The sequence below is a fragment of the Odocoileus virginianus genome, chromosome 33 (assembly GCF_023699985.2).
Source record: "Odocoileus virginianus isolate 20LAN1187 ecotype Illinois chromosome 33, Ovbor_1.2, whole genome shotgun sequence".
Taxonomy (NCBI): Eukaryota; Metazoa; Chordata; class Mammalia; order Artiodactyla; family Cervidae; genus Odocoileus; species Odocoileus virginianus.
Window position 1 is genome coordinate 19,344,617 of NC_069706.1, and position 14,919 is coordinate 19,359,535.

Consider the following 14,919-nt stretch of genomic DNA (forward strand, 5'->3'; position numbering starts at 1 on the left):
TGTTTGACTCTTTGCCACTCCATGGATTGTAGCCCGCTAGGCTGCTCTGTCCATGGATTTCTCCAGTCAAGAATGCTGGAGTGGGTTGCCATTCCCTTCTCCTGGGGATCTTCCTGACCTTGGGATCAAATCCGGGTCTCCTGCATTGCAGGTGGTTGCTTTACCGTCTGAACTACTAGGGAAGCCCTTATACAGGGTATCAGTGTATCTGATATACAAGGCATCAGTGATTAAATGCCTGAACTGATAAGATTGCATTGTAGAACTTTTAGAACTTGTAGAACTTGTAGATTTTTGAATCCTTACTGTCAAGGTCAGTGTCCTCAGGTTGGTCTCACCACCCGCTGTAGTAGCTAAGATTCTCCTGTACTCTGTTAGCGGGGCCTCTGTGGTTGCCTTTAGTGGTATTGAGTAGCTCATATCTTTGGTTGCTCACTTCTTTTGAGAATGGCAGAGTGCCCAGACCCACAGTGTGTTTTGGGCATTCCCTTGAACCTGACTGGCTTTTGTGAACCTTGACCAGGAAGGGAAAGAAAATCAAGTTATTGTGCTTCTATTAAGTGTCAGGCACTGTGTGTATATATTATCTTCTCTAATCCTTAAAACAATTCTTGGAGGTAGGTGGTACATCCCCATTTTACAAACATGCTTAAGAGCGCAGTTAGTAGATCGCAGAGTTGGAATTTTGAGTCCTGCTCTGTCTGGTTTCAAGGCCCAGGCTTTCACCGCTGTTTCATGGCATCCCTCTTAGGAAGCCTTGTTGCCTGAAGCGCTGTGAAAGTAGGTTGCCTTCTCAATAGCAAGCTCTACCCACTCTAGTGGAGCTCTGTGTAGACACTGAAATTATGTAACAATACAAGTTGTTTTTGCAGTTTGTGAGTAGATAAAGATGAAAACAAGTGCTTGAAGTTCTGGCCTTTATCCAGTTTGTGCATGCTTTGGTCACATTTAACATTGGGGAGTGGGGGGGAGTCTTAACTGTGGTGTCTTTCTTGTGACACCAACCAGTTCTCTGACACCAGCTCAGTGTTCTGTGATTCACTTCTGTTTGACACTACCCGGAGTTAACAGCCCAGAGATTTAAGGGCTCCCTCCTGCAAGACTGTCCTCACTTGTGTCTCCCACGTGTCTCCCATGCCAGCTGCAGGTTGAGGGTCCACAGCCTACCCATGTTCTGTCCGACTTGGTTAGAAATTCTAGGGTTTCCACAATCCCCCATCAAGTTAGATAACGATTCACAGAGCTTAGGAAAACACTTGGTTTCTGTTTACAGTTTATTATAGAGGATACAACTTGGGAACAGCCAAATGGAACAGAGGCATAGGGCAAGGGGCTGGCGGGGGAAGGTGGAGGGTGTCGCAGAGCTCCCAAGCCCTGTCCAGGTAAGCCATCCTCCCAGCATGTCAGCCACCTGGAAGCACCCAGAACCCTGTCTTTTAGGGGTTTCTGGAGGTTACGTTACCAAGGTGTGGTTGATGAACTCTTTGGCCAGTGTTGGTTAACTAAATCTCTAGCTTCTCTCCTCTCCCTGGATGTTAAAGGTGGGACTGAAAGTTCCATCTTGCCCTCTTGGTCATCACATGACCATACACTCACTCTGGAGTTTCCCTAAGGTTTTAGGAGCTCTGTTCTGGGAACTGGGGATAAAGACTAAATATTTATTTATTTATTTATTTTTCCATTTCTTTTTATTAGTTGGAGGCTAATTACTTTACAGTATTGTAGTGGTTTTTGTCATACATTGACATGAATCAGCCATGGATTTACATGTATTCCCCATCCCGATCCCCCCTCCCACCTCCCTCTCTACCCCATCCCTTGGGGTCTTGAACCACACTACCTAAGACACTCGCGAAGAGTCAAATACAACTGAGCAACTGAACTGAACTGACATAACCTAAAATCAGAAAGTTCATTTTCTAAAGTAACTTTCTAATCCTAATTTTCCTAATGGGCTCAAGTCTTTTGTATTTTGGAAGAAAAGATTATTATATGCCATGTGTCTGACTAGTTGAAGAACTCAAAGTAATTTCAGAAAAACTTTTAACTCTGTTCCTCAGTCTGATAAGCAAATACAATTTTATAGGAACATTGCATTTCTACTTTAAAGGAATTGGGTAAGCCCATGTAGGGGTTGTTAAGCAATGGTGATTTTTCACCCTCAGAGAAACTTGGCAATGTCTGGGATGTTTTAGCTTGGCATGACTGGGGGTGGGGGAGTGTTGCTGGCATCTGATGGGCACTGGCTTGGGATGCTGCTAAACATCCTACAGCCCAGATCAAGGATTATCCGGCTCCGAATGTCAATAGTGCTGAGGTTGAGAAACACAGGCTTAGTGTAATTCTGTTACTATCTAGATCAGATTATCTTTAGACCCATTTATCCAGTCTTAATTGGGCAGAATAGTCCTGCTTTCTTTTCTAGAATTGAAATCTCACAAACAGACACACTGGAAAGAACGAAGCAAAGAGAAGCTTCTTTGAAAAAAAAAAAAAACTTCTAAAAAACCACATGCACGTCGAACAGGAGTTTGAATCAGTCGGGAGTGCTCAGCAGCCCATTTATTTGGCACTGTGAGGTGGGACATGAAACATGCAGCGCTTTGCCAGGTGCCTGGTGTAAGGTGGGCGCTCTGTGTCTTCCTTTACTGCCTGCTGTGCTAATGTAATTCTTCAGTGGGTGAGGAGCTACCCACTATTTGCAGAATTGGGTTTAAACAAGGCCTTGCAAAACATTCAAGTTTTAGAAACTGTCAAAACCCAGTGACAGCTGTCTCCATGGTTATCCTTGTGTTCTCTTCAGGATTTTACTAGAAGCACTAAATTCTGTCTGTTAGACTGCCTGTGATTTTTTTTTTTAACAATAATTGTTAAATAGATGGACATTTTGTTGTTCATCTGTAACCACACCAGTCACTGAAGTCAGTCATTGTCCCTGACCTTTTATGGAGCTTTGTGTCTACTGGGGAAGACAGACCCCGAACATGGCAATTTATATACAGGTATTCCAGTTGAACTATTTCAAATCCTAAAAGATGATGCTGTGAAAGTGCTGCACTCAATATACCAGCTAATTTGGAAAACTCAGCAGTGGCCACAGGACTGGAAAAGGTCAGTTTTCATTCTAATCCCAAAGAAAGGGAATGCCGAAGAATGCTCAAAACTACTGCACAGTTGGGCTCATGTTGCACGCTAGTAAAGTAATGCTCAAAATTCTCCAAGCCAGACTTCAAAGTATGTGAACTGTGAACTTCCAGATGTTCAAGCTGGATTTAGAAAAGGCAGAGGAACCAGAGATCAAATTGCCAACATCCACTGGATCATTGAAAAAGCAAGAGAGTTCCAGAAAAACATCTACTTCTGCTTTATTGACTATGCCAAAGCTTTTGACTGTGTGGATCACAACAAACTGGAAAATTCTTAAAGAGGTGGGAATACCAGACCACCTGACCTGCCTTTTGAGAAATCTATATGCAGTTCAGGAAGCAACAGTTAGAATTGGACTTCGAACAACAGACTGGTTCCAAATCAGGAAAGGAGTACGTCAAGGCTATATATTGTCACCCTGCTTATTTAACTTACATGCAGAGTACGTCATGAGAAATGCTGGGCTGGATGAAGCACAAGCTGGAATCAAGATTGCTGGGAGAACTATCAATAACCTCAGATAAGCAGATGACACCACCCTTATGGCAGAAAGCAAAGAATAAAGAGCCTCTTGAGGAAAGTGAAAGAGGAGAGTGAAAAAGTTGGCTTAAAACTCAACATTCAGAAAACTAAGATCATGGCATCTGGTCCCATCACTTCATGGGAAATAGATGGGGAAACAGTAGAAACAATGGCAGACTTTTATTTTGGGGGGCTCCAAAATCACTGCAGATGGTGACTGCAGCCATGAAATTAAAAGATGCTTACTCCTTGGAAGAAAAGTTATGACCAACCTAGACAGCATATTAAAAAGCGGAGACATTACTTTGCCAACAAGGGTCCGTCTAGTCAAGGCTATGGTTTTTCCAGTAGTCATACTTGGATGTGAGAGTTGGCCTATAAAGAAAGCTGAACCCTGAAAAATTGATGCTTTTGAACTGTGGTGTTGGAGAAGACTCTTGAGAGTCCCTTGGACTGCAAGGAGATCCAACCAGTCCATCCTAAAGGAGATCAATTCTGACTGTTCATTGGAAGGACTGATGCTGAAGCTGAAACTCCAGTACTTCAGCCACCTGAAGTGAAGAACTGATTCATTGGAAAAGACCCTGATGCTGGGAAAGATTGAGGGCGGGAGGAGAAGGGGGTGACAGAGGGTGAGATGGTTGGATGGCATCACTGACTCAATGGATGAGTTTGAGTAAACTCCCGAAGTTGGTGATGGACAGGGAGTTCTGGTGTGCTGCAGTCTATGGGGTTACAAAGAGTCAGACACGACTGAGTGACTGAAATGAACTGAACTGATTCAGGTCAGTGGTTATAAATGTTACCGAGGAGACATGAGACTTGAGAGAGTATTAGAACAGGGGATCCATCCTAGTCTGGAAGTTCAAGGGAAATATTTAGGCTTTCGTCATTTGGGGGTAGTGGGAAATGTAGGAGCCAGCAAATACCAGGTGAAACAGCTTTGGGAAATGAACCTTCCAGAAAAAGAAAGACGGGTGCAGTGCTGTGACACAGTGATTGACTGGTTGTTAGGGGTTGATAGGGAGTGTCATGAGGTGAGGCTGTGGATACAGAATGGACAAATCTTGTAGGGCCTCGTTAGCCATACTAAGTATTTTGAATATTATTTTAAGATAACTTCTGTGAAGCAGGGTTGTGACATAAGATTTACATTTGAAAATTTACAGTTTCAAAGAAATATGCTTAGTTCCTTAAATTTTCAAACCATTTTTAAGTTTCTGGAAGATCAAAATGCCACCTACATTTTGATGTTTGTGTGTTTTTTTTTAAAAAAAAAAGTTTTATCAAGATATAATTCATGACTGTAAAATTCATCTTTTGAAGTGCACAATGGTTAGTAGTAGACTTCACAAAGTTGTACAGCCGTCGCCACTGTCTTAATTTTAGAACATTTTCATCACTTGATAATGAAATCCCGTATTCATTATCATGAAGACACTCCCTCCCCATTGTCTCCTCTCCCCAAACCCTTGGCAGCCACGATCTACTTTCTGTCTCTGAATCTGCCCATTCTGGACAGTTTATGTAAATGAAATCATGTAATCTGTGGCCTTTTGTGACTGGCTTATTTCATTTAACATAATATTCATAGTTCAAATCTTAGGAATCAGTGCCTCATTCCTTTCTGTGTTTGATATTCTGTTGTATGAATCAATTACATCTTGTTTATCCATTCATCAGTTGATGGACATTGGAATTGTTCCACTTTTTGGTAATTATGAATAATGCTGCCATGGAATTGACATTTGTTTCATACAGATTGTCAGGAGGAACATGTATTTCAACCTTCATCTTTAAAGAGAAGGGCATTACTCCTTTTTATTCTGTAGCATATTTTGATCAGGAAGCATTTTCTTTTCTGAAAGATTTGTCTGGCAGTAAAGGTTCAACCACATGTGTTAATATTGATGAATTGAGAGAAATGCTGTTAAAAACTTGAGACTTTTGGGGGGAGGGGAGCATTTATAAGCATTATTTGCAGTTAATGGTGCCAGTTCTTGCTTAGTTCTGGGAGTCAGAGTCCGTTATTGTTCTGGTTGTCCATTTACAAGTGGGTCCAAGGAATTCTTAGCTCCTCTGTTCCACGTGAATGACTTCTTGTCCACAGTAATAGAATGTACCTGATTGCCTATTACCCAGGTGATGGGTTTCATCTTGATTAGTCATTTCAGAGAATTAAGAGAAAATAAAAGTTAGAATGGCTTCAGTATTACAGTTTAGAATGTGAACCAGGAGGTCAGGAGTATAATAAAAAATGGTTTATGACCTGCACTGGGGCATAACTTCAGGCACAATGCGTATTAAGAATTAGTTAATACTAAGCACGAACATCTTCAGACCAAGATGAAAAATGTAGGCAGTGAATGTAAGAAGCTTCATAGCTTGTCATATAGTGGGAAAAATAAAGGAGTATCAAGTTCAAGCAGTTTTGGTAAAAGTGTTGAATGGTAAATTAACACAAAACCATCAGCAGTTTGAAAGATTTGGTTTATCAAGTCAGGGCACAGAGTTTGTAAAAAATATTAGTTAATCTTTGAAACTATAATGTACTTGTTTGGTTATAACAATGTTACTGTTGGGAATGTTACCCAAGATTTCTTCCAATATTTAGCAAGCTTAGGATGACTGTAAAATTGGTCCATCAGTTATGTAAGCAGTTACGGGAAACCTACTGCTGATGAATGGTTATACTGGTCAGGCTAAGCAGGTTACTTTTGTTTCTTCATTGGGGGAAATTGTTTCTTAGTTGATAACAGATTAATAGTAACTGATCTACTCTGCAGTTTCATCATATGCTTAATGGACTGACTTTTATTTATCAGGCCGTGTTAGAGGACCCTTATCTCATTGCTATTATTATAGGAGTCTTGTGTCTGGCCCCGTATTGAGGATAAGCCTGCATTAACTTGTTTAATCCTCAGAATAACCTACCAGGGTAGACAGAAACCAGTGATGAATTTACCGTCTCAGAGATTTAAGTGATTCTTTGAGCTCCTACATAGGAATGGCTGAGCCAGGACTTGATGGTGGGCTCACTCTGAAGCTGCTGCACCCCACAGGCTGCTTCCCCCCTTGGTGTACTAACTCTGAGTGAAAATGAGAAACATTTATCACACAAGGTCACACTTTAGCCACAATTGAGGTCCTTGACTTTTGTTCTAAAAAGTATATTCTGGGTATTGCCTGTTCCTGGCAATCTGCTTCTTAGCATGTTATTACTTTGTCTTCTTATTGTTTGCATATGACCTTAAGTAAGATCTTAATCTTTCTCAAGCACAGTTGGCTCCTGTCTGTTAAGAGTGTTAAATGATCTGGTAAAGCACACCAGTATTTCTACAGGTCTCTTTATAGCCCACAATAAAAAGGGTAGCTAAATCTGGTCACTGGAATTTTTTAAAAAAATTATTTAATTTACTTATTTGGCTGCACCAGGTCATAGTTGGCAGCCCTCGGCATCTTGAATCTTCCTAGCATCATGAGAACTCTCAGATGCAGCATGTGGGATCTAGTTGCCTGACCAGGATTGAACCAGGACCCCCCTGCTTTGGGAACATGGAGTCTTAGCCACTGGACCACAGGGAAGTCCCTGGTCACTAGAATATTAAATCCTGCTACTTAGTGGTTTGTTTGGTGGCTTCGAGTTAAATCACTGCATTGAGTGTTTTTAGATAAAAAACACAGTTAATGTTGGTAGTTACTGCCTTCTTGCGTTGCATCTCCGTGAAGGAGAGGCCACCAGAGCTTTCCTAATCTCGGGGTACAGCGGGGCGTAGTGCTAGAAGTTTTGAGCCAGGAGTCAGTGCACTTGCCTGGCTCTGTCGCCTATCAAGCTGCATGACTCGCAAGCCTCTTCACCCTTCCTCCATTACCTGCCCTGAAAGTAATGAGAGTTAAACCAGAAACTAGGTAGGAGGAAGTATTTTATACCTTATACGGGTCATATAAGAGTTGATTATTCTCAAAGTGCCATGAGATTTATGCTATTTGGAAACCTTAGATTCAATTTAGTCTTCTGTTTTTTGTTTTTGGATTTTTTAGATGATGCTTCAGTTCTGTGTTTTCATTTTTCTTATTCTTCTTTCTTTTTAGTGGTATGTGTGCAACAGAGAGAAATTATGCGAGTCACTCCAGGCTGTCTTTGTTCAGAGTTACCTTGATCAAGGAACACAGATCTTCTTAAACAACAGCATTGAGAAATCGGGCTGGCTATTTATCCAATTATATCACTCTTTCGTGTCATCTGTTTTTAGCCTGTTTATGTCTAGAACATCTATCAATGGGTAAGTGAATCTTGGATAATTTTTTCTTTATCCTTAGGTCTAGGAAAAAGAAAAGTTACCTCGTTGAGATGTTGACCATCTCCACAGCCACAACACTTGCAGTCAGAATCCTTGGCCCTGTGTCTCAGCCTCGGCAGGTTGCTTTTAAAGTTCCCTATAGCTTGATAAACAGCCTCATTGTTCTGTGTTTCTGTGATGGGAGTTACAGTGCTTCCTGACTTTGATGTGCACAGAAATCATCTGGGCATCTGGTTAAAGTACAGAGTCTGAGTCAGTAGGTCTGGGGTGGGACCACACTTTTCTGTGGTCCCAATTTTTAACCCATTCCCAGGTAATGCCTATCCTGCTGCTGATCTATTAGAGAGGAACAGGATACTTGGAACCAAGCTATAGGTCAAAGAGTTAAGATCTTTGCCATAAGCACACTTCCCAGAAGCAGGTGTTCTGGGGAAGGATCTAATTTACTTCAGCCCAGCAGTAAATGGTGGCTTGTTCAAGTGACAGATTCTCCCTCAGTTCTCATGTAATGTCTAGACTCACCAGGATTTTGTAAACTTGTGAAATTCTCTGTCCCTCGAGTGGTTTGCTCACCTAAATCTATGGAAAACACTGTAGGAATATTTTTATCCATTCTCATCCAACTTTTCAAACCCCAAAGCCCAAGAATCCAGAACTCCAAAGAGAGAAGTAGCAGGGCTCAGTGCTTGTAAAGCCTGGTGGACCACTTACAGCTACTGGCTGGGTCCACTTTTTCTTCTCTTCAGGTTTGGAGCCAGCGTCTACTGAATGTCTTGTCTGGCTCCCAGTCTGTCATCTGGTCCTTAAATATGTTTTCAGGCACCATGAGCCATTTCTCAAGATTTCTTACTTAACTTTCTTCATTGTTTATATGAAGCTGCTTTAAATTGGCTTCAGCAAACAGTTGTTATTTTTGTGTTGGTAGTTGAATTTATACAACTTGGTCTGCCATTTTGTTTCTAAAATTCACTGCATTGAATTTCTGTTCTATACCTTTTTTGTTGGGTGAGAGGACCAGGCTAGTCACCACAGCAGTGATTTTTAGCCTTTTTGGGGTTCTGTACCTCTTTGAAAGTGATATAAGGTAGAAATTCTCTGTTCAAATAGTCCTTACATTGAACATTTTGTATATAATTTGGGGAGATTTCAAACTCTGACCCTTCCTCCTACCTCTCCCCTGTTGGCCCCTGGTTAAAATTCTCTGCTCTGGGGTTTCACATTTTGGTCAGAGGGGCAATACTAAGTTCCCTTTGGCTTCCCTCATCTACAGTTCTTCTGCTTTTCTTTTTTAAATAACCCCCATCCTCACCCCTTCCATCCACCCTCAATGCCCCCTCCCACAATAGAACAAAAACATCTCCTGCCCTGTACCCTGTTCTCAGCTGAAAGCTTAATTTTGAGCCCTTTGGTACTTTCCATGGCGGTGGTAGCTTATTACCATGAGTGGCTATCTCTTACAGAAATAATTAGTGTGGTAACCTTCTTGAATTAAGAAGTAAGATACATATTGGACTTCCTTTATGTGGGAAAGGGGAAAACCAAGAAAGGAGAGACTTGATAGCTGTGTTCTTTTATGAAGATGTTTGTAAGGAGGTATACCTCTGCCGTGGGCTTCCCTGATGGCACTGGTAGAGAATCCACCTGCAAGACAGGAGGCACGGGGGCCATGGTATTCCATGCCTGGGTCAGGAAGCTCTCCTAAGGCAGAAAATGGCAGCGCCTCCAGTATTCCTGCCTGGGATATCCATGGACAAAGGAGTCTGGTTGGCTACAATCCATGGGGTCACAAGAGTCAGACATAACTGAGCATGTGGATGGGGGTGGGAGGGGGAGGGAGGCATGCTTCCTCTGTAGATTCCAAATCTAGAGAGAATTTAGGCCAGAGAATCTAGAATGGTTCTCTCTCTCTCTCTCTCACTCACACACACACACACACACACACACACACACATACATGGACATCACTAACTTTGGAACTTAAGGAGAATTTAGGCCAGAGAATCTAGAATGGTTCTCTCACACACACATACGCACACACACACGCATACATGGACATCACTAACTTTGGAACTTAAGGAGAATTTAGGCCAGAGAATCTAGAATGGTTATCTCTCTCTCTCTCTCTCTCTCTCTCTCTCTCTCTCTCTCTCTCTCTCTCTCTCTCTCTCTCTCTCTCACTCACTCACTCACTCACTCACACACACACACACACACACGCATACGCATACATGGACATCACCAACTTTGGGACTTAAGGACAAATTAGAGAGCTGTGCCTTTCCATGGTATGTGTTTGCCAGAAACTTGTATTGAGCAAAGTCATTGTCTTGGCATTCCTTGTCCACTGAGTGACCGTAGCACCCTCCAATCTTTGTGGCCACCCAAACCCTCCCCACTTACCCCAGTGCTCCCTAGAGGGCAGAGGTCATTTGGGCTCAATGAAGTTAGATTTTTTGTGGTTGTGAGGTTTTGTTTAAATCTTTTGGTGTAGCCTCTGTTGCTCATGGTCTTTGGATATAGGACAATGCTTCTTTCTCTGGTGCCCTTTTGACATGAGCTTTGACCTCAGGTGACCTCTAGCTCTAGAATTTTATGATTATCTTATCATGGGTTCTTAGATTCCAAAAGATATGGCTAGGGAAGCGTGTTATTTTATAATTGGGAAAGCTTAAGCCATGTAACTGTCTGGCAGTTTACTTTTGGTTCTATGGCAGGTGGGCACCAACATTTGAAACATGCATCCCCTAAGCTCCCCCAAGCTTGTAACTTCTCTTTACCTCTTCTTATTCTGATTGTGGTTCCTCTGTGAAGTTTTACGTAGCTATTTCAGAAAGTTCAGTTCCTTTTCTCAGATTTCTTTTTCATCCTGTTTTCCCATTCGAAAATAGGAGCAATTGAGAGTTAAAGACAAAGTTTAGGAGATGAAGTTTTCTATGGGAGGTGGTTGTATTGGTGAAAATCTCTGAGGGTTTCCCTCTCCCATTTTTTTTAGCATTTCTGTGGGGCAGAAGATTTACTGCAAACACATTGTTAGATTTGGTTGACCCCTCCTAAGGGAAAGAAGAGGAGGAACTCGCTCCATAATTTTAATTTTTTTCTGAAACCAGTCTTACCAGGAACACCCAGTTGCACACATCCTTCCAGTCACTGCATAACAAGCTTATTGTACCTTATGATTGTTTCCAGAAAGCAGCAGAACAGTACTGATTACCCTACCATTTCCTAGACCAGTGGTTTTCAGACTTTTCCTGGGTCTGAAGAGGAAGCGCCTTAGGAGCTGCTTCAGGTCGCAGAGAAAGGGTGGAAGCGGGCTGGCAGCAGTGCTGGCGCTCTCCGCTCTCCTGTTAGGTTTTATGTTGTCTGAGTAACATCTGCTTCACGTAAAGAAGTGCTGCTGCTGCTTACAGGAAGTTTGGAATCCCTGTCCTAGACAGACTAGGATTTCAGAGCTAGAAAACAAGTTCTAAGTGGGGACACATTTTACTTCCCGAGATGATGCTTCCTTGAGACTTGGTGTGATCTGTAGCTGCTTTTCTTAGAGCACTCTTTGATCTCTATTTTAACTCCTCTATTTTCAAAGACATTACTAAGTTTTAGAGAATTTTTAGGAGTTTTAGAAATAACAGGACCTAGCCAACTGTATAACATACAAACTGACCCAAGTATGAATCTACTTTTAAATGTAAATTAACTGATGTCACAAGGACCACTCTTCTTCTTTTTCTCTAGTGTCTTTTTAAAATCTACTATCTAGACCTATTTTTTATACTCATTGTTCAGTTTCATATTGTAAGTGGCTTCCCCCCTGAACCCCGCCGCCAATTTGCTTTTTCTGCTCAGAGTTATTGGCTAATGTTGTGGCCTGATTCTGTTGGCCTGACATTTTTTTAAACCGATATACATGTTTTCTATTACTGCTTCCTATTTTGACTTCAATTTTTCACAGTCATCTTTTATTTTCTTATATTTTTCTTCTTGCCTTCACCCCTTTTATTCCTCTTCCTGTCCCCACTCTTTTGGGTGTACTGTTTGCAGCCTCAGAGACAGATGATGATATTTGGAGGTGTTTTCTCACTTTGTTAACTTTGCTTTTTAACCATGAATCATATAGACGCTGTCTATTTTAATCATAAATCTTATAAAATAAGCATTTTGTAAGTTCAGGAGGCTGTTGGGGCCATGTCACTGTTTTGTGTGGGTGTTGGCTGGGAGTGCTTATTTCATACAGAGTCATCCATTTTTGTCCTTTTTCTCTTTTCTAGGTTGCTAGGAAGAGGCTCAATGTTTGTGTTTTCACCAGATCAGTTTCAGAGACTGCTTAAAATTAATCCAGACTGGAAAACCCATAGACTTCTTGATTTAGGTGCTGGAGATGGAGAAGTCACAAAAATCATGAGCCCTCATTTTGAAGAAATTTATGCCACTGAGCTGTCTGAAACTATGATATGGCAGCTGCAGAAGAAGAAATACAGGTATAGTTTTTAGACATGGTTTAGAGTATATTTCTTGGTTTTAGATGTGTTTCTTCTTAATATTATTTTATTTAAATGATACAAATCAGAAACAGTTTTCCATGATGAGGAATTTTTAAAAAATCTTTCCATGTTACAGCTGACTCTTGAATAGCGCAGGGGTTCATTCACATATTATTATAGTCAGCCCTGTGTGTCTGCAGTTACTGCACGTCCATGGATTCAGCCAGCACCAGACCATGTAATATTGTAGTACTTACCTTTGAAAAATATGGGTCATCTGTAAGTGGATCCAGGCAGTTCAAAACCACATTGTTCAAGGGTCAGCTTACAATTAAGTGGAAATTGAGAGAGAAATCCTCTTTCCTTGGCAGTGTTTTTCTGAATTTGAGATTCTGGCACTGTAGGGAAGAAGAGCCCTTCTCTGGTGGCTCAGATGGTAAACAATCTGCCTGCAATGCAGGAGAACCAGGTTCAGTGCCTGGGTCGGGAAGATCCCCTGGAGAAGGGAATAGCTACTCCCTCTAGTATTCTTGCCTGGAGAATTCCATGGACAGCAGGGCCTGGCGGGCTACAGTCCATGGGGTTGCAAAGAGTTGGACACGACTAAGTGACTAACACATACACACAGAGAGGAAAAAGGCGAGTGAGAGACAGTTTGGAAAAGAGAGATCAAATGTAGGGACTTGTTCCCTAATTTGAACCTGACGTTCTCAAATCTTGTTTTTATTTATTTTTTTAATTAAAAAAACTTTTTAAAAAATTTGTGATTAAAAAAATGTAACAAAAAATTACCACTTTAACAATTTTCAAGTGTATAGTAGTATTATGTATATTTACATTGCAGTATAACCACTATCACCATTCATCTCTAGAACCTTTTTATCTTTCCCAACTAAAACTTTATACTCATTAAACTGATTCCCTAGTCTTGTCTGGAAGACACCGTTCTACTTTCTGTCTCTATGAATTTGACTACTCTAGAAACCTTGAAGAATTGTACAATATTTGTCCTTTTGTGACTGGCTTATTTCACTGAGCATAATGTCTTAAAGTTCATCCATGTGGTAGCATGTGTCAAAATCTCCTTTCTTTTTAAGCCCGAGTAATATTCCATTTTATGTATACCAGATTTTGTTTATCCATTCATTTGTCAGTAGACACTTGGGTTGCTTCTACCTTTTAGCTATAGTGAATAATGCTGCTATGAACATGGGTGTACAGATAGCTGTTTGAGTCACTGCTTTCCCTTCTTTGGGGTACATACCCAGAAGTGGAGTTGCTTGATCATACGGTAAGTTGGTGTTTAATATTCTGATGAATTGCCATACCTTTCCCCAGCAACTGCACCATTTTACATCCCACTTGCAGTGTACAAGCGTTCTAGTTTCTCTACATCTTTGCCATACTTGATATTTTCTGATCTTTCTTTTTTTTTTTTTAATAATATTCTTCCAAATGGATGTGAAGTGTATGGATTCTGTTGAGTGGAAGAAGGTGCTGAGTATAGAATGTGAGAGGTAGAGGTATATAACCTGCCTCCTTTGATATTTTGGAAGCCGGCGTTAGACTTAGAACAATTACATACTCCCTCCCTTTCCTACCCATCTAAGTTTGTAAGTAAGAGATTAATTTAGGAACAGACTAACCCTAGAGACAGAACATGTTAGCATAGCTCTTGGAGCAGGATTAGTTTTCATCTTTGGAAAACATAGATTTTTTTTAGCCTGAGGAAGAGAATACCAAGTAGGAAGGAGGGGGAAGGATTACTGTAAGTGGGGTTTTGCATGCTAAGTCGCTTCAGTGGTGTCCAGCTCTTTGCAGCCGTGTGGATGTCAGGCTCCTCTGTCCATGGGAATGCTCCTGGCAAGAATACGGGCATCGTTTGCCATTTCCTCCTTCAGGGAATCTTCTCGGCCCAGGGATTAAATCATGCCTCCTGCACCAGCAGGCGGGTTCCTTACCAAGTGGAGGGAGGAAGAGGGTGTAGTCTCAGGTGTAACCAAGCCCAGCAAAGCCCAAGAAGCTGAGTTAAAGGTAAGGGAGACTGACCTTCCCAAGAGCGTGAGCATTCCAGTCCTTGTCACTGTCAGTGTTTAAGTGGCTCTGAGGGATGTTATAGCAGGCTTATCTGTGTGAGGTTGATTTGTAAGATCCAGTAGTCTGTCTCAGATTAGATCCTGTGGGTCTGTGTGGTGGTACTGGAAATATATTCCTTCAATTAGAAATTAATTCACCCTGTCAAGGCTTTGACCTTTGTTATAACAGTGACTTAAATCATGCCCAGTTTCTAATTTGACTCTCTTCCATGTTTTGAAGTGAATATGGGGAGGAAGATGTTAGAAATGTGTCTTCCAGTGATTTTTCTCCCACCTACCCTGAGCCATGTCTTTGCTTGCTTGCCTGCCATTTAAACCTTTCTAGAGACTGAGTGGCCAAATGGAATTTTAAGTGAGACTTCAGATGTTCACATTAGT

General features: G+C 41.4%; 1 protein-coding gene across 3 annotated transcripts in view; it reads left to right on the forward strand.

Moving 5' to 3' along the window:
* The window catches only part of METTL9 (methyltransferase 9, His-X-His N1(pi)-histidine), a 48,544-nt gene that overhangs the window by 6,487 nt on the left and 27,138 nt on the right, over positions 1-14,919 (forward strand). For all 3 annotated transcript variants that reach the window (XM_020904403.2, XM_020904401.2, XM_020904400.2), the window contains exons 2-3: positions 7,762-7,952; positions 12,233-12,442. In XM_020904403.2, coding sequence (XP_020760062.2) covers positions 7,762-7,952; positions 12,233-12,442 — 401 coding nt within the window. The remainder of the gene's footprint in view (positions 1-7,761; positions 7,953-12,232; positions 12,443-14,919) is intronic.